General features: G+C 38.3%; 1 protein-coding gene across 1 annotated transcript in view; it reads left to right on the top strand.

The window, feature by feature from the left end:
- Dnah5 (dynein axonemal heavy chain 5) overlaps nucleotides 1-20,116 on the top strand; it is a 214,837-nt gene that overhangs the window by 174,598 nt on the left and 20,123 nt on the right. The window contains 11 exon segments of the mRNA XM_038322871.1: nucleotides 1,207-1,450; nucleotides 2,376-2,490; nucleotides 2,972-3,128; nucleotides 3,130-3,163; nucleotides 9,867-9,988; nucleotides 12,297-12,318; nucleotides 12,321-12,403; nucleotides 12,405-12,425; nucleotides 12,427-12,447; nucleotides 17,746-17,991; nucleotides 19,042-19,261. Coding sequence (XP_038178799.1) covers nucleotides 1,207-1,450; nucleotides 2,376-2,490; nucleotides 2,972-3,128; nucleotides 3,130-3,163; nucleotides 9,867-9,988; nucleotides 12,297-12,318; nucleotides 12,321-12,403; nucleotides 12,405-12,425; nucleotides 12,427-12,447; nucleotides 17,746-17,991; nucleotides 19,042-19,261 — 1,285 coding nt within the window.

The raw sequence follows: 20,116 nt of genomic DNA, 5'->3' as shown, positions 1-20,116 counted from the left end.
CAAATGAAAAGAAAATTATTTTGCTATTTTTTTCAGACAAATTCTTACTATGTAGTCTAGGCCACCCTTGCACTTGTATCATATATACATGATGTGGGATTCTCCTTTGTATGGTATGAATATATTTTATTGCCATTGGTTAATAAAGAAGCTGCTTTTGGCCAATGGCTTAACAGAATATACCCAGACTGAAAGACTGAGAGAGTAGGCAGAGTCAGTAAGACACCATGTAGCCACCGCAGGAGACAGATGCTGGACAGAAACTTTATCTGGTTAAGCCACAGCCACATGGTGATACACAATTAATAGAATAGGCTAATTTAAGATATAAGATTTAGCTAGAAAGACACTTTAGGTTATTGGCCAAGCAGTGATTTAAATAATATAGTTTCTATGTGGTTATTTTTGAGTCCTGGGCAAGCTGGGAACAAACAAGCAGCCTCCTACTACATATACATATATGATATATATATAATTAACATGTAATATATAACTAATTCTTTGATAATTTTATAAAATGTATTTTGTATACATAACACACACACACACACACACACACACACACACACACACACACATATATATATATATATATATATATATATATATATATATATATATATATCTCCCTGCCTCAACTTCCTGAGTGCTGGGATTACAGGTATGTACTACCATGATGAACTGTTGAGCTCCTTTCAATTCTATTGTGCCTAAAGAAATAGCTTAGATTACTTGCCTGATTAACACAGAGTTACTTCCCCTGAGAAGAGAGTACCATTTTCAACCTATAAGTTAGAGATAATCTTACTAAAGCAGCAGAATTCGTTCAAAGAAGGAACAGAACTAATTATGTTTTAAATTAGTGATCTGTATGTTTGTCTTCAAATTTGACTTCCCTCTGTATATAATCACAAAAACCACTGAAATGCTGACTTAAAAAACCACAAATGAGGAATAGAGGTATTTGTAGTACATATATATTATATAATGTAAACAAATGTATGTATATAATATATTTGAATACATTAGATGCTATTTTCTGCCTATTTTCTTTGCTTTTTGATGTCCGTGTCTGTTTTTCAGTCAAGTAAGATAGATGCAGTATATTACTGAAGCCTGATAGCAGGCAGAGAGCTTCACATTTTAAGGAATGCCCTCAAAAGAGAGGTTCTGTTATAATGAAAATATATTTACGTAAATTAACAGGAATTGGAGAAAGAGCGAACTCATCTCATGGAGGATGTAACAGCAAACAAGAGAAAGATGAAGGAGCTGGAAGATAATTTGCTTTATCGCCTGACGAGCACTCAAGGGTCCCTGGTGGAAGATGAGAGTCTCATTGTTGTGCTGAGCAATACCAAAAAGACAGCTGAGGAGGTGACACAGAAGCTGGACATTTCTGTAGAGACAGAAATTCAAATTAACTCAGCCCGGGAGGAGTACCGACCTGGTGAGTCTGGTAATGGAAGACAAATGTCACAAGAAATAGAGCAAGGCAGAAATGAGAATTAGAGCAACTGATTAAAGTAAGAACATTATATAAATTGCTGTGCCATGTGGGGTGGCCAATTATGCTTTCTGCCATTTCTTTTGAGCAGTTTAGTAAATCAGAAATGGAAAAAAATATGTAATAGTATAAACTTTAGGTACTATCTGTAACACCTGAAAAGTCTTTAAGGTACTCATAAATTTATTTTAAAACAAGAGATTAAAACACTGCTACAAATTAGTGAAAGCTGAGACATTAGTACTGTGGACTTTCTGTTAGTTCCATATCATGTAGGAACAATGTGTTTATTTGGAAGTCAGTTTTCTGGTGCTTATTTTCAGCTGCCCGTTTAATAGATGGTGTTAATTGTTTGCTCCAGACATGTAAAATATTCAATTGGCTTTTCTTTTGCTGTTTACCATTTTCCTGCAAAAAAGCGCTGAAGCTATGTCATGGCTTTATGGACTGCCATTCCTCATCTTTGTGATGTTTGCGTCGAGAGCTTGAGGCCAAGGTTAGACTTGGTTCTTCATGAGCTGCAGAGTAAGTTCCTGTGTGACCTCCTGCAGCCTTTGCTAAAGGTTAAATAGGAAATTTTTAAAAGTTTCTTTTCTTTTATAACTCTGATAAAACACAGAAAACTATACTTAAAAGGAGTGTAGAGAGTTTAAATGTCTTGGTGTCATTAGTACCATTTGATAAATATAAATAATCTATGAAAAACTTACAAGAACTAAATAATAAGCTTTGTTCTAGATCTCATTGTCAGTAGGCAGTACTGGTGAGACAAAATATTGTTTTCAGTAATTGCTTGGGGTGATGTGCTTGCACAGCTCATTTATTTCCTATTCCTATGCTATGTGCATCTCTGATCTTTGTCTTTCAGTTGCTACACGGGGCAGCATCCTCTACTTCCTCATCACTGAGATGCGCTTGGTTAATGAGATGTATCAGACTTCGCTCCGGCAGTTTCTGGGCTTGTTTGACCTTTCCTTATCCAGGTACAGCTGTCTCTAGGAAGTCAAGCTGAATTCTTTATCTGGGGACTAGAACAATGATATTAGAATCTCCTTTTTGCCTGGCAGTAAGAGTGTTTTCTTTTCCTAAATCTGAGATTAGTTCAGTTATCACAGTGTTAACACATATTCAGACTTGTCATCTTAGGCTCAGAGGAAGTCATGCTGACCACTTATCCACTGATTTGCCTCCTTTGGTTTCGTATGTTCTACTAAATGGGAAATTTTTCAAGACATTGTTGTGAATAATAATGGCCTGTGGGTAAAATTGATTAAGACAACAATGAGGAATTCTTATTTTGTTGTTTCACGTTGAGAGAATTCTTGTTTATTTTAGATTTAGGAGCCCTTTTCTTGATGTGTAAAAGTAAAAATTAGTCCTTTATCCTCACCAGAAATGCTGTTTCTGTAGACAATTGGAAAGGGCAGTGGGATGATGTCATGTCTTAATGGGTCTCTTCCCCAGGTCTGTCAAGAGCCCAATTACAAGCAAGAGGATTGCTAATATCATTGAGCACATGACCTATGAGGTTTTCAAATATGCTGCCCGAGGCTTATACGAGGAACACAAATTCTTGTTCACATTGTTGCTCACCTTAAAGATTGACATCCAGAGGAACCGAAGTCAAGCATGAGGAGTTTCTCACCCTCATTAAAGGTCATGTAAAGTTCTGTGCACAGTGCAGAATGCGAATGCACTTCACAGAGCTTCTATTTTGCTTTCTTTTTTTTTTTTTTTTTTTTACTTTTTTTTCCTCTATATATAAAAAGGAGATTTATTGTAATGAGTTACAGGCTGTGGTCCAGCTAAACCAACCTTGGCTGCCTATGAATAGAAGGTCCAAGAATCCAGCAGCTGTTGAGTCCATGAGGCTAGATGTCTCAGTTGGTCTTCAGTGTATGATAGAATTATGGGGAAGTAAGCTGTAATGCCGATGGATGAATGAACTTGCCAATGTGGAGAGAGCAGACAGGAAAAAAAAAAAGCTCCCTTCTTTCATGTCCTTATACAGGAATGATGGCGTGGATCATTCCTCCAGGAAAGGAACCAAGAGCTGCTGAGGAGGGTGGAAGAAACGCAGAATGAGTAGTAGAGCAGAGTAGTTATCAGTGCCATCTAAGGTCAAGTGACCAGTGCAGAAACAAGGGTTAGAATTGACATCAGTCCTTCTTTGTATTTTGTGAAGAATGCATTTGTACAGATATTTGTGCTTTCTTTACTCAATTTTCTTTATCATGTGATGTGACATCAATTAAGAGATTAACAGAGGTTATCATATTTAAGTTTGGTATACTAAGAGAATGTCCCTCAAGGGACTTTGCCACCTATTCTAAATTTATAATGTATTTATGGTTGTATAAAGGATGGTTATATTATGTTAGGCCTAGTCATGTCCTGGCTAAATATATTATGGTTTGTGATTGCACATTGGACAGTTATATCATGTTTGGGCATTATTATGACCTATTCATTATTTTCATTTGGAAATTAATCACGACATAAGGAGATATGATTTGTGTCAAGTTGACAAGGGATGGATTTGTGATGGCTCTTCTTGGTTGTCAACTTAACTACATCTGGAATTAACTAAAACCAAAAGATGAAGAGCACACCAATGAGGAAATTTTATTCAATTCAAATTGGGAAGATCTACCTCTAATCTGGATCTTTGATGTAGGGAAAACACACTTTAATTGAGATCTTTTGAGCTGAAAACCCCATCTCTAATCTGGGTTATGCCTTCTGCTGGAAGTCTATTTTGCTTTCTAAGTCATAATAGTTTCTTTGCATTTCATTTATGATTTACTTACATGAATTATTCCGTTTGATCATCTATAAAATGATGAATATTTGTTGGAGATTAACTGTGTTCTCATGGCATCGAACAGACATTTTATTGAACCAACCCCTTGCAGTGTGTCTGATTTTGGGGTGGGGGGAGAAGAGTTAATGGTGGGGGACAGGTACAGAAAAGTAATTAAACAAGTAAACATACCTACTATGTGGGAAGCTAGTGAGCACTTTAGAGTAATGGGAGGAAATGAGTTTTAACCTTTCTTTTTGCTTTTGACAGAATTCTCTGGCCCAAACTCCAACCCCCCAAATAAAAACTCAAGGGAGAAAGGGTCATTATGCATCATTTGAGACACAGCCGCCATGGCAGGAAAATTAGAGCAACAAAAGTCCAATGAGCCAGGCATATCACATCCCGCAGTCAGAAAGCAGGGTCAGAGGGTTGTCTTGTGCTCAACCACTTGCTCTTTTGTACACCATAGTTAGACTCACACTCGGGGATATGCTCCCCACTTTTAATGTCTGTCTGCCCACCTCTCTTAACCTAAGCAACACAGTCTTTCAAAGGCATGCCCGAAGACTAAGTATGTCTCTTGACATGGTTTGTATCTGTAGGTTTGTCTCTTACAGGATTCTATTTCCTGCTAAGTTGACAATTGACACTATAAAGGCGGGGGATGGGATGGATAGTTATAGGATAGGAGATACAAAAACAGTTAAAGCTCTACATTGTGCCTATAACGGGTTCCTTGTAGGGGAGATCTTCTCAGTGATTGGCACCTGATTAAAGATTTTAAAATACCAACGGAGAGTTTATAGAAGGAGTGTTAAAGGGGAAAAGATGTACCACAAGGGCTTCCAGTGGGAGTATGTTGGAGACAAAGCAATGCTATGGGAGGCTAAAGTAGAATAGGTGAGGTTATCTATAGCCTATTCCATAGATTATTTATTCTGTATTTATTTTTATTGATCACAGGTAGTCCTCTGGGTTACTAGGATGTACAGTTGAACCAAAAGCCAGGGGAGGCAACAGACCTCTAGCCACCATGTCTTAAGTGGTATCTATTTATGTACATCGTAGTGTTTCATGAGTTTTCTTTCTAGTTCTAGGAATTGAACTTGTCCCTCACACATTCTGGACAAGTACTCTAGTACTACTGAGCTATTTCCCTGTGTACATAAAGATACTTTTCATGAAAGAATGTCATATAATTCGATCTTATTTATTCCCTTATTTCTCCCCTACTCCTTCTAGTTTCCTACATTGTCTCAGTTTTACTTCTTTACATTCATGACATATGTATGTGCTTATGTATATATTATATATATATATATGATTTTATATGTCTTGTAAAAATTTAGGATTGACAAGATAAAATGTGATATTTGCTTGGATCTGACTTGTTTCACTTAATATGATCTCTATTGCCTCAATTTTCTTGAAAACAACATACTTTTATGGTTTATCCTTATGGTTGATTAAAAACTACCCATGTTTAAGTACATATATATGTGTCGGTTTGTGATATTCTTCATTTGTTGAAGGACTCCTAGACTAGTCCATAACTGGGTTGTTATGAAGAGCTCTGCAGTACATCTTGGAAGTATCTCTGTGGTGGGTAACTTAGAGACCTCCAGATACATACCCAATAGTGGAATAGGGAGCTGGAGATATATGGTAATTTGGATTTTCTTGAGGAAACTCTATCTATTTTTCCACAAGTGCCTGGAGTAATTTATATTCCCACTAGCAATGTCTAAATGTACCCTTGCTAGTTCTTGTCATTATTTGTTTTCTTAATGGCAGCTATCTGACTGGGGTTATGGAGTCTTAATAGTTTAAATTCATATTGCCCTGACAGCTAAGGATGTTGAACATTTCGTTTGCTTATTGGCCTTTTACTTTCTGCTCCTCCTTGTTTGTTTGTCATCATCACCATCATCATCATCTTTGTCCTCCTCATCCCTATTTACCATCCAATTCATGATCAACTTGTTTAATTTTTGGTACTTAAATTTTTGGTTTCTTTCCAAAGTCTAGATACTAATTGTCTGATATAGCTTACAGAGATTTTTCTTTCATTCTGTAGTCTTTCTCTTGACTTGATTAGCGTTTGATATGCATATTTAAAATAATGCAATCTCATTTTTTTAATTTTTCATTTTATTTCCTGTGCTATTGGATTCCTTGTAGTCTTTCCATTCCCTCTTCTGCAAGTGATCCATGAGCCTTTGGCGGATGGGATGTGATATACATATTCTGTGTAGGGATGAGTGTTGTTGTTCTGCTGTCTCTTATTTGCGGCATACTGGCTAGTTGTGGGTATGAGTTAATTGCTATCTATTGACAAAAATGATTCTCTGATGAGGATTGATAGATGCACTAATCTATGGTCAAACAGTACATTTTTAGAACTCTGTTTAACACTATGTACATTTAGCAGAATAATAGCAGGTTTTCCCCTAAGGCCTATAACATGTTTAGCCATGGGTTCTTGGTTCCAGTAATCCAGTCAGGTATGGGTTTGATCATCTGGAGTGGTCCTCAAATCTAATCAGAAAGTAGTTTGATACTACCATGATAGTCACGTTACTATAGCACCATTATGTCTCTTGTCAGTCTGGTTTTTATTGTAGCTTTAGAGGTTCACAGCTATGTGACATCAAGGATTCCTTTATTCCCTAGTAGCATACATAGCACAGTTGAGTTCTGCAAAAAGCTTGCTGCATTCTCAGTCTCTCTCTCTCTCTCTGCCTTATGGTTGTGTCTCCTAATCTGAGCTCTCAGCTCTTCCTTGGTTCCACCATCATGTACTCCAATACTCTGAAACTGTAAGCCAAGTTAAACTCTTTTAAAAGTTGCATTGGGCATGGTATTTTACCACAGCAATAGAAAAGTAACTAAGAAACCCTATCATGGGTAACAATGTCTCTACTTTTCTCCATAGTCTAGTAAATAAAAATTTCAGTGCCAGTAATTGTTTACGTATCTGGGAGATTTTGGCGGTGATGTCCCATTGGCACAATTTTCATACCCAAATATAATGCTTATTTTTTTTAATATTAACTCTAATTTCCTTCTCCCCAACTTCTTGCATACAAGCATCCCTTAGTTTATCCTCCCACCTTCAACTACTCTCTTTAAATCCACTGAATTCACTTAGTGCTGTTTGTATATCCATGAGTATAGGGCCATGAAGTGGTACATGGGTAGTCTATCAGGGCTGCATCCTGATGACTACCCTTTCCCAGCAGCCCTCAATTGCCAATGGATGGGCATAATATTAAATTGCACCCTAATTATGTACATTTATAGTCATCTGATAGTGCACGCTCGCCTTTCATCATAGAATATTTTCTTGCAGTTGGTGAGAGATATTGTCCCCACCACGTAAGGTTAAGTTGGGAATAAAGAGCTCTTTGAACTAGTGAGTGTTGAGACCTTACCAGACACTAAGTCTACGGATGTCTTGATCTTGAAGTTTCCATACTCAAGAGCTATGATAAACTAATTTCTATAATTTTTAAGGAGTCTTTTGCCCAGCCAGGATAGTCTATTACAGCAATACAAATAGTCTGTGACAAAAAGTTAAGTTATTCACTATGGTTTTTATTCATCTCTAAGATGACAAAGCTTATGTGATATATGAAGTATTTAACTGCTGCATTTTACGATGGCATGGAATAATGCTACTTTTCATTATAAGCATGTACCATTTTAAAAGAAAATATTAGGATAAATTTGAAATTTGCAATTTTTTCCCCAAAGCAAGAGTTTCAGGTAATGAAGAGAAAATCATAAACCTGGACCATCTGGGAATTTTTTAAAATTGAAAATAGATTCTTCTCCCATACAATATATTCCAACTGCACTTTCCTCTTCCCCTACTCCCCTATCTTCCCTACCCTCCAGATCCACTCCCCCTAGGTTTCCAAGACATATCAAACAACACAAAACAAGATATAATAAGGCAAAGTGAAAGTCCTCATATCAAGGCTGGACAAGGCAACACAATAGGAGGAAAAGAGTCTCAAGAGCAGGCAAAAGAGTCAGGGATACACCTGCTTCAACTGTTAGGAGTCCTACAAAACACCATGTTAGCAGCCATAACATGTACTCAGAGGACCCCATGTAGATACCATGTTTGGAGTTTCAGTCTCTGAGCCCTGATGAATCCATTTTTCCTTTCTCAGCTGTTTCTTATATAATATATTTAATCTGCTATTGGGTTATCAAATATAGTTTTTTCCCCAACATACAACCATTCCTTGTGCTTCATTGTATATTTTTGGAACAGGCAAGACAGTTACAACATAGTTGCCCTCTCTCAACACTGAACAGTGCTTAAACCTTTGAGGCTCACTCACCATTTCCAAGAATAGTATTTTGTTAATTCACTGGTAGCTACCTTATTTTCTACATTTTGATGGAAGATGGGTAGTTGTCATGAAAATTGATGAAGCATTAATTGAGCATGGTGCTATTATCATTTTCTCCCTGGCATGACAACAAGATTTTTTTTTTACTTTATGAGTCAATATTTGCATTGAAATAGTTTCAAGGCCCTGTTTCCCTTACTATAAATGAACTAGGATTGATTTGACAAAAGGATACAGTTTAATAGTACATTGTATTTGGATTAGGTAGAGAATGACTTAATAAATATCTTTTACATTATTTGTTTATAACCTGCTTTATCAAACAAATAGTTTTAGGATGACTCAGTAGGTTGGTTTTTCTTTTGTGAATAATGTTTAGAACATTTTCTCTTGAAATAGTTTAATGGATGTTATTTATTAGACAACCTATTTCATCATTTTAAAAAGTCCCTAATGGTTTCTTTTACTTAAATTATGACTTTTACGTGCTGATTTTTTTTTAAGTGGCAGCAATGGTGTTATGAAGGTGTCCTTTATCATTTGGTGCTAAAAGTTATGTGTGCTTAGGAAGGTTATCAGAAAAAAGACAGGAATCAGTACCAAATGGAAATTTTTGTTCTTGTTAGATTACCCAATATAAGCAATGTGACAGAGGCCCTAAGATATGGTCAAAACAGATGAATATTGCTTACAGAAGAGAAACCTTCAAATATATGTAGTGATTCTAGCATCTGTAGAGAAACTATATATTTAAAATTAGCATATACCATTATAAGGCCATTCTTAATATTGAGAAGAGCTTTTCATTTAGTGACCTGCCATGCCCTCAGTCCTGCATGGTTTATACATTTATAGCACAACATGTAGGCCATATTATTTAAAGTGTAGAGGGAGAGTTCCAGGCTGATAAGATAGCTTGCCCTAGATGTTGGTCAGGTTAACAGAGTTCAGCATCAGTTTGATTTCAAAGCTATAATGCTGATGTGTGGTTGAGTTTTCTATAATCATTTATTTATTTTTTAGGTTTGAAGCATGCTCCGCACTGTGATTTATATCTCTGAATTTAATAAATGTTAAAGTAGCAAAGTCATTGAAATTAAGACGCTTCAAATAGAAATGTTTACTAAACGAATTGTTTCAAAGCAAAGATAGAAAAGCTAGCAACTTCTTACATTTAATTTTAAAGGTGGTGCCTCATTGGATCTTAAAGCTTGTCCTCCTAAACCATCAAAATGGATCCTGGACATGTCCTGGCTGAACTTGGTGGAACTTAGCAACTTAGACAGTTTTTCAGACATCCTCGATCAGGTACTATGTTCATTGAATGTATGTAAGGTACTGTCATGGTGGGCAGCTTTCAGATTCATCACTACAGTGTGTATGGAGGAGAGATGCTTCTTTCCTATACTGTTAGTTTTAGAAGGTATTGTATGTGTTTGACCTTCCTGCAGCTTCTGCCACAGCCTGAAAACAGCAGCACCCTCTTAAGGCTGGTTATGTAGGAAGAAGTGTGCTCAGGATGTTTAATTGGCCATAGGTCTCAGTCTACAATCTTATTATAAGGTCTATATATAGAAACACTGATGGGTCTAATTAGATAGAATAATTAAATGTATGCATAATTCTCTGTGTGTGGTCTTTTTAGAGAATGAAAAGAAATGGAAAGAAATATAAACAGCATATTCTACTAAATTTCCATTCTTGTCCTTTGTCTTTCTCCTTCCTCTTCCTCTCCCCTTCCTTCCAATTCCTTCTTAATTAGTCATCCAGGTCTGAACCTCATGCTGGCATTTGTCTCTTGATCTGTAGATGTCACTGTTTTTTAAACACTCAGTTGCCCACCACCAGGTATGAGCGGGCATAGTGGAAGTTGAGTATAAAACAAGTCCAAAGGAGGTTGTTCACTACCTGATAATCATAGAGAAAGGAGATTGACAGCAAGATGGCTTTATTCAGAAACAGAACGAAGATGCTATGGATGCTTGTTTTGACCAAGAAATATCCTGAGATGAGTTTTTAACTTCGATAGTTCAAGTTTACCAGATGCTGGAATTCGGAAGTGAATTATGCTCTGGCTCACAACTGGTGATGCTTGTTATTACTAACCTGCAATTAATGTATAATTACTTGTTTTAGGAAAAATAACTTAAATTTTGAGTTATTAATGCACTCTAGTTTATACTTCGATCAGTATACATCCAGGAGTTTTCCCTGGATTGGATAGTATGTCACATGTGTGAAATCTGGCCCCATTATGCAGAATTTCATGATTGAAACAGAATATTTTTTATTCTTAAATGCTCCTTTCTTTTTTTTCTCATTTTTTTATTAAAAATTTCCATCTCCTCCCCTCCTCCTCCCCCTTCTCTCCCCTCCCTTCCACCCATACCCCGACTCCACCCCTCTCCAAGACAAAGAGCCATCAGGGTTCCCTTCACTATGTTAAGTCCAAGGTCCTCCCAGCTCCCCCTAAGTCCAAGAAGGTGGAGCAACCAAACTGACAAGGCTCACAGTGAGCCTGTCCCATGCTGTAGAGTTCATGCTCATCGCCGTTGTCCTTGGTTTCTCAGTCCTCCTCCACCGTCAGCCACATTCAGAGAGTCTGGTTTGGTCCCCTGTTCCATCAGTCCCATTCCAACTGGACTTGGTGGTCTCCCGTTAGATCTGTCCCACCGTCTCAATGGGTAAACGCACTCTAAACATGAACCTAGCAACGTTCTTCTTTTGGTTAAACTAGGAATATACTTGAGGCTTTTATCAAAGTGATTATCAGAGGACTTAAGATTCTATTAATCACCGGGGGTGGTGGTGGCACAGCCTTTAATCCCAGCACTTGGGAGGCAGAGGCAGGAGGATCTCCTGGTCTACAAGAGGAAGTTCCAGGACAGGCTCCAAAGCCGCAGAGAATCCCCATCTCGAAAAACCGAAAAAAAAATCTATTAATTCATGGATATTATTTGTTTGCTTGAAACTTTGATGTGTTTGCCTCTGTAACTCTAGTGTCCTATTTGTTTCTTGGTGTCTGTATCTGATGTATGGTAATACATCGTATGCTTTGCCAGTTGCCTATAAGTACCAGGGGTCTGATCATCCATGTGATGATAATATTGGATTCAATCCTTCAAATTACTTTAGATTGATAGAATATTAACCACAAATCTGTTTATTCAAGAACAAATATGTATTTGATGTCTTCTTTTGAGTCAAGAGTGGTCCTAGGAAATGAGGAAACATGAATGAGCAAGACCGGAATTATAAGAGAATTTTATGGAGCCAATGAGTCTTCCTTGAGATAATGTAAATAGGGCTTCATTGATTTGTCTTTCTTTATAAATTTGTTACCATAAAGCAGAGGGGAAATGAAGCATCTCAGGACTCTCTCTACCTTGGCAGCCAGTGGCAGGCTGATGTTAGCATAGACCTGATTTGGGGGAAAGTGGTATTTAATCTTAGACAGCCAGACTTTTGACACCAGGACATACAATGTTTAAAATGGTAAAAGTATATGGCTACACGTGCCTAGAAGGGTCAGAAAGTTTGATAGACAATGACAATGAGCAATTGCTGAAAGGTGTTTGTGTGACATGACATACTTCTTATCCTATGGTATTTTCAGATATCAAGAAATGAAAAACTGTGGAAATTTGGTTTGACAAAGAAAACCCAGAGGAGGAACCTCTTCCAAATGCCTATGATAAATCTCTTGACTGCTTCAGACGTCTTCCTCCTTATTAGGTCCTGGTGTCCCCGACAGAACCATTGCCCAGGTAAAAACGTGTATTAAAAGGAAACAAGAGAGTGTGTTCTACAGGAGAACTTTCTTTAAGCTTAAAGAAGTATTTTGAATATGATTATCAAATGGAATTTCCTAATGGACATCCAAACTACTTTTTAGCAAGACCAATATGATAAATGGAATCGAAAACAGCAAAGGAAGGACTAAGGTGCACACATCCCTAAGTGATTTATTAAATTCCTTCTGTCCCAGGGGTAAAACAAATGCAAATGAGAAAGTCATGACTCTGAGCTTGGGATGTAAGAATAGCACAAATGCAAAGCATTATTCTCATGTATCATTTTATAATAACTCAGAAATGATAGAGCTGCTCTATTTTATTAGCTGTAAATCAGCTCTTGTATAATCAAGAAAACTGCAGAAACATTAGTGAGAGAGACATCTAGCAGGACAGACATAGTGCCAGTTCCCTAGAGAAAGTCACAGCTCAGAATGAGAGGTTCTCTAGAGCTGAATTCTGCACAAGGCTAAAATGTAAATCCTTCCTCTAAAAGCTTCATGTTCTCCAAGACTTTTTATATGCTGGTCTTACATCTTTTCACCCACTGAAAAGGAGCAGGCCTTGCTTTCAAAACTAAAACTTTAAAATTTAGCACAGGTAGACTTCTTAATGACTTTCATAAAGCAACGGCAATAAAATCTGCGGGACTCTGTATTCACCATGTTCTCTGCAGAGGGTAACACAAAATGGGCAAGGTAACTATCCTCACCTCGACTCAGGTACCTCAATCAAAGAACAGCTAGATCTAAAGCCTTATTAAGAAAAGAAAAATGGGTTTTGCCACTTAGGGCACTGAGGTCTCTCTTCCATTCATTTCCCACTTTCACCTTCATTATTTGTACTTTGCCACAATGAATGGTCAAAGGTTACCTTTTTCAGGGTGGCGAAGGAGGGAAGCTGTAAGTACATTTGTTTCTTTATTCACTTCTGCCTCCTTACCTCCCTTCTCCTTTTTCCAAAGAAAAGATTTAGTTTCAAAGTTAAAATGAAAGCCTTCAGACTCTGCTGTAACTTTCCCACCTCTGTATGGCTTTGTCATTCTCAGGCAGGACACAAGTGTGGCCTCTTTACTGGTCACATTTTGTATCTTTTTGCCCACTCTGATATAGCCTTTATATTCTAAAAGAAACAGCAAGGATATTCCATTTCACAGCTTTTCAATTGTAAGGGCTTCCCAAGGCCCTTACAATTGCACTCAATTTCTGAATAAAATCTAGATGGTCCTCTGGGAATATATTCCACCCTCTGAAATTTGTATCTCCATGAGTCCTTTTTAAAAACTATTGCCAGATAAGCCCCACATTGTGTATATACTCTGTTTCTGTTCCCTGGAAGTAATATCAGGCTGCAAGTCATGCATTGCATTTTGTCTGGTGTGATGGTTCACAGCAGGAATATCAGGTGGGTTGGCCACAGAAATACTGCACTGTCAGGGGGTGTCCTAATGCTACATATGCAGTGATGTCTAAAACCATGCCACAAAGGGAGGTCAGTTCGTACGAGACAGCTTCTGAGTTCATTTTCCTTCCCATCCTCAAAGGCTGTGCCTGCTTAATTGAGACCAGATGGAACAAAATGTTCTTTGGAGTTGGATAGAATCACTTGTGAAAATGTAGCGCAATGTATTTACTCGTGCCAATGAGGTGTTAAGTTTTTATAGATTGGCAGGCTGTGCAGAAGTCTGGCTGGCTCTCACCAAACCATCAGTTACACAAGTTGTACTGGATGTCCTCTATGCAGATGAAACAATTTATTCTTGTTTGCTCCGAAATTCCTGTACATGTGTTCACTGTATGAAGTACACCCCATTCTGACTTTCTATTGTCTGGACAAGGCCTGCACACACTCTGTGGTTCAGCTTAAATGCTCGTTTTGTAATAAACATGTATTTCATGTATTTCTACAATACCGACTGGTTTTGCCATTGCACAACCTCAAGAGGCTGTTGTTTATTTGCTATTATTTGGTCATTGTATGTATAATCCCGAGATGAAGCAGGAATCCCAAAGGCAGGGTTATTCTGTCACTGCTTGGCAGGGCCACCTGATGCACATCCTCAGACAGAGGAGGAAGAGGCTGCTAGCCAAGTTTCATGCCTGCTGTAAGAGAGGCATTTATGGGGATGGGGATCCAATGAGACGATGCTTGTGTTGGGCTAAGTTATGGAGGTGAGGAAACTTATTACTTCTCACACATGTTATAGTTTTGTCTTGAGACTTACACCACAGAATGAACTGCAAACCCTGGACTTGAAGCCAATCGGAACCAGTGGCTGTGATCTTGAGAATTTCTTTCTTCCCCAGAAACAAGGATTTTATCAAAAAGTCCATCAAGTGTGGGAGGAGAGGGCCGCTTGATTTTCCTGGCCGCCCAGCTGCTCAGCCCTGAAATAACCACACAGAAAACTGTATTCATTAAATCACTGCTTGGCCCATTAGCTCTAGCATCTTATTGGCTAACTCTTACATCTTAATTTAACCCATTTCTAGTAATCTGTGTATCGCCACAAGGCTGTGGCTTACTGGGTAAAATTTCTAGCGTCTGTCTCCAGTGACTCCATGGCTTCTCTCTCTGCCTTCCTTCTCCCAGCATTCCGTTCAGTCTTCGCTGCCTACCTAAGTTCTGCCCTATTATAAGTCTGAAGCAGTTCCTTTATTAACCAATGAAAGCAACACTCAGACAGAAGGGTCTCCTACACCAATCATGATTTCCATTTTAAGTTAAATAGCTTTCTTTACCAAGGAGTTAGAGAATGAGGGCTTGGCTCACTGCCTCAGATATCTTCTGAGTTAAGCGTAACTTTATATTTTTAATACATTACAACAACAAGAATGATATTTTATGATGTTAAAATGAAGTTAACAGTTAAATCTCAGTGTAATGTTTTAAAAGTTTTATTTTATCATTATTATCAAATAATTGTATACTATTATAGGATGTCATTACATGTGTACATTCTGGAGTAGTCAAATCAGGCTTCTGAAGTTTATTGGAGCAAAGCCACACCATTTTGTTTTGTATTGTATCAAGCTGCTTTTGTGCCTCAGCGGATGGGTTAAATGATTGCGACAGAGACCATGTAGCTAGAAATGCTTCATTGATTTGCCATGTGACCCTTACTCTATTGCAGTGTCTTCTGTGGCAATGTCCACACTGGGTGCAGGTAGATTTGCATGATGGTTTGGGTGGTATTAAGCACCCCATTAGCTTAACATAGAAAACATTTGGTCTTTAAATGTAGGCGAGCCACACTGAGAAGCTGCAGTGATGTCAGCTGCCTGTGGCTGAGCAGAAACTGCAACTCTGGAATAACCGGCCTTTGAATTGCTTCCTGCCTGCAGACCTTCAGTGACTCCGAATGTGTATATAGAGTAGATTTTTGATGACCTCAGTGGACATGCTAAACAAACTTTTTAAGTACTTACTGCAATGAAAGTATTTGGGCATTTAAAGCAAGGCTAGAGACTTTCATATTGGATTTTTTGGCCAATTTAGAAAACACAATGAGAGATATATGGAATACTGTGCCTCAAATTTAACTGGATTGAACTCCACATCTTTAGAACACCTCTCAACTACTAAATTAGCAAATGGGAGAAAGGTGTGAATGAGTGAGGACTTCCATGAATCAGGGAATGAGTCCTGACTAGTTATTTCCTTACCACTTGCCCAGCCTTACATGTAAGGAAGGGCTCTGATTAGAAACTTCACAGCCCCTAAGAAGCTAGGCAAGCTACCTTTCCCCAAACTTATTTAGAGATAGCTATCAAGTCAAGAAAATTGTGCACTCTACCAAATCAACACACATTTAATCTCGCACTAGTGGTGAACTGGAAATTAGGGTTTATGATTGGGCAGGGTTAGAACTGAGATGATGGGAGAAAGGACCCATAGTACAGTGGTCCAGGGCTTTCTCAGTGATCATCTGTGATCATTCCCCTTAGGGAATGGGAACCTAATGTGTCTCTTTTTCAGTGTGCAGAAGATGGTTATTTCATAGCTTGTTTTACTTTGTAATATGAGGGACAAAGTTATCCATAAGTGAAATGCAGAAGTAGAGCATTATGAATATTTGATTATCTTGTCTCAGTTGGCACTCACTTCTGCTATGATGAAGATACTAGACATCTTTGCAGGCCTCCAGATTCCCTTGTCATGACCTGGACCCAGGAGGTCAAGGTTAAGGATAATTAAACCATCATTGGTTTCAAAGTATCCTGAGTTTGATTTCAGTAACAATTCTGCACACTTCTTTCATCTGTAATATTCTTCATTCTCAGAATTATTTTACAGTCTAGGGCTTTGAGCTTCTACTGGTAAGATGTTCATCATTCAAAATAGTTACCTTTATAACTCATGTCTGTTTGAAACCTCAGAGTCAAGGGAAGCACTATGTGTATTCCTCTGGGAATAGGATTGAGTACACTTGTCACTGGTTTCAAGGGAGGTAAAGTTAGCGTACTGACAGTTGGGTTCTACTAGTCCTGTGAGAAAGGTTGATCTGGGGAGTCTCACTGTGGAGACATGTGGGTGCTACAAACTTGGAATTGGAGAAGAGGTTTTTTCTTTTTGTTTTGAGGGGGACAGCTCAATTATTGTGAGGAAAAGAATAGTTATTAAGGGTCATATGTGTTATATTGGCAGTTGAAAAGAAATCACTCAACTTTTACAAAAAGAATACTAAGTATTTCTTATGATAGAAAATGGATTAAATAAAACCTGTGATCTTATCAACATGGATTTCAGTAAAAATTCCAACAAAATTAATAGTAGAAAGACAGAACCAAAAAGTGGAAAGGGATGATAAAAATGATGAGCAGACGTTATCAAGTAAGTATTTTAAAAATAATCAGTTCACTAATAAATGTAATAAATAGTTCTTCAGTGATTATCTATTTGGTAAATACTCATTAATTTTCAGGCATTGTACTTTTGAACTATTTGGAATTAGGTTAGCATCCCAAATAATAAATTTTCCAAATCTTATGTAAACAGCAAGAAGCCATCAGTGTGCTGAAATGGGAACCAGGGTGATTCAGTTTGGGTTATGAAGTTCTGACTCTGGTTTTATCTGGCAAGGAGCACAGTCTCTCTGAGTATAGCACTGAAATGCAAACAAATGGAAAACAGACCCAGGAAAAGAAGTCACTGCCCCATTTCCTTAGCAGTTAATATGAATATTTTTGAGACAGTGTGCAGAAGCCATCCTGTATTGTGATACAAAAAGGGGCTAGAAATGTTTTCCTGACTTTGTACTGCTTTTGACAGGCTCGCAAGTACATCATGGACTCTATGGGAGAGAACTATGCAGAGGGAGTTATCCTGGACTTGGAAAAGACATGGGAGGAATCTGACCCACGGACACCACTCATCTGCCTCCTGTCCATGGGCTCTGACCCCACAGATTCCATCATTGCTTTGGGGAAGAGACTAAAAATAGAAACACGCTATGTGTCCATGGGCCAGGGTCAGGAGGTCCACGCAAGGAAGCTGCTGCACCAGACCATGGCAAATGTAAGACCAAATGTCTAGATTCAAAAGCACCCAGAGGTTGTGATATGGACACTTTAGGTTATTGTAATTTAGAATATCCAACAGATCAGATATTAGGGATATTTTTGCACAGTCACCATTTGACTGGGTGGCTATATGTAAAGAGTCTCACATTTATAGAATAATCCATGCAAAAATTAAGAGATTATTTTAAGGCTCTTGTCTTTAAAGTAATTAGATTGACAGGGAATTTTCTTCCACATTCTAGAGGTATATGTTTGGTTACCAGTATTCTGAGAATCTAGAAGAAGGAAGCAAGTCTCAAAATTCTGTATGCAAACTTTCTTCCAAGTGTTTTCAGTGTGAGTGTTTCCCACCTGAGGTACTGGTTCCTCAGTCCAGGCCTTGTCTGATTTGCCCTCTACAGACCCAGCTTTTCATCTTTCTGTAGAGAGGAGGGGATACACTGGGAGGCTAACTTCCTTTTTTTCCTCATTCCCTCTTCCTCTCAGTCCTGGACAGATGGCTTGCTCTTTGGTCTTGGGTACCATTTTCTGTTTCTCTATCTCTTTTATTCTTGTACTTTTAACAACTCTTGGCCACTCCCATAAACATCCTGAGTGCAGCTTAGGATTCAATTTCCTGGAATCTTATTTACATGAATATTGCTTATTCTCATTATCGTTGTGTTTGGGATCATGCCTCACAGTCCTTTCGATGTAGTTTTAATGGAACTGGGGGAGGGAGCAGAGCTCGGCTTTACTTGTATGTTCTCCTTCCTCTTTCTCTGCTTTACTCCAGCTATTGTTATGAGCTAAAGGATCATTATGTCTATTGGCAGGACATTGTGCTATGTAATAAATTTGTGCAACAATTGCAATAAACACATTGTATATCTCAAGTCAGCATTACAGAACTGCTAGAGTTGGCCTAGACTAATTAATTAATTATATTGTTTAGTATGCAGCATCTATTTTAAATTTTAATGACATAATTTCTCGAGAAAGTTGTATTGAAGTCTCCAGGTGAAAGAAACTAACCTGATTTCCATCTGCTGCTGGTATTCCTCAGGGCGGATGGGTCCTATTACAGAACTGCCACCTGGGCCTTGACTTCCTGCCTGAACTAATGGACATAATCTCAGAAACAGAGACTGTGCATGACACTTTCCGCCTGTGGATCACCACCGAGGTTCACAAGCAGTTTCCTATAACTCTCCTGCAGATGTCCATCAGGTTTGCTAACGAGCCACCTCAGGGCCTGCGGGCGGGCCTGAAAAGAACCTACAGTGGTAAGTTGGGGAATGCTCCTGAGGCCGCAGGATTTGCACAGTTTTCCTAAAGAGACTGCAAAAGCAGAACAAGCAAATTGTACTCTTCCTTTGCCTGGTAGGGACTCAGGTACTGATGCGAATTGAGCTCATGATTTTCTACTTTCAAATTTTCTGTGTTTCCAATATTGTTCTACTTAAGCCTGAGCTGGACACTCTTGTCTGTGGTCTCTCTGCTCCATTCCTACATTAGTGTAGTAGTACAGCCTCTCTTGAAAAGAAGGTCTTGATAGTTATTTAAAATTATTTATCAGATATAAAATATATAAATAATATATAAATAAATTTTAAATAACTATCAAGAAGGATACAATTAAATGAAAATATTTAATGATAATAATGTGATGATAATCCAGTTAAAAGCTACAGATATGCTTTAAGAAGTTACTTATAATAAGAGCTAAATATTGCCAATCTATGAGATAATATGGAGATAAAATAAATCTTTTTTTTATTTTTATTTTTTTTATTTTTTTTTCATGGTTTATTTTTTTTTATATTTAAAAATTTCCATCTCCTTCCCTCCTCCTCCCCCCTCCCTCCCCTCCTCCTCCCCCTTCCCTCCCCTCCTTCTCCCCCTTCCCTCCCCTCCCCTCCACCTATACCTCCCCTCCCTCCTTCTCAAGGCCAAGGAGCCATCAGGGTTCCCCACTCTATGCTAAGACCGATGTCCTCCCAACTCCCCCCAGGTCCAGGAAGGTGATCGATCAAGCTGAGAAGGCTCCCACAGAGCCCGTCCATGCAGAAGAATCAGAGCCCAGAGCCATTGTCCTTTGCTTCTCAGTCAGCCCCCGCTGTTGGCCACATTCAGAGAGA

The sequence above is a fragment of the Arvicola amphibius genome, chromosome 3 (assembly GCF_903992535.2).
Source record: "Arvicola amphibius chromosome 3, mArvAmp1.2, whole genome shotgun sequence".
Taxonomy (NCBI): domain Eukaryota; kingdom Metazoa; phylum Chordata; class Mammalia; order Rodentia; family Cricetidae; genus Arvicola; species Arvicola amphibius.
This window is presented reverse-complemented; position numbering and strand designations above follow the sequence as displayed.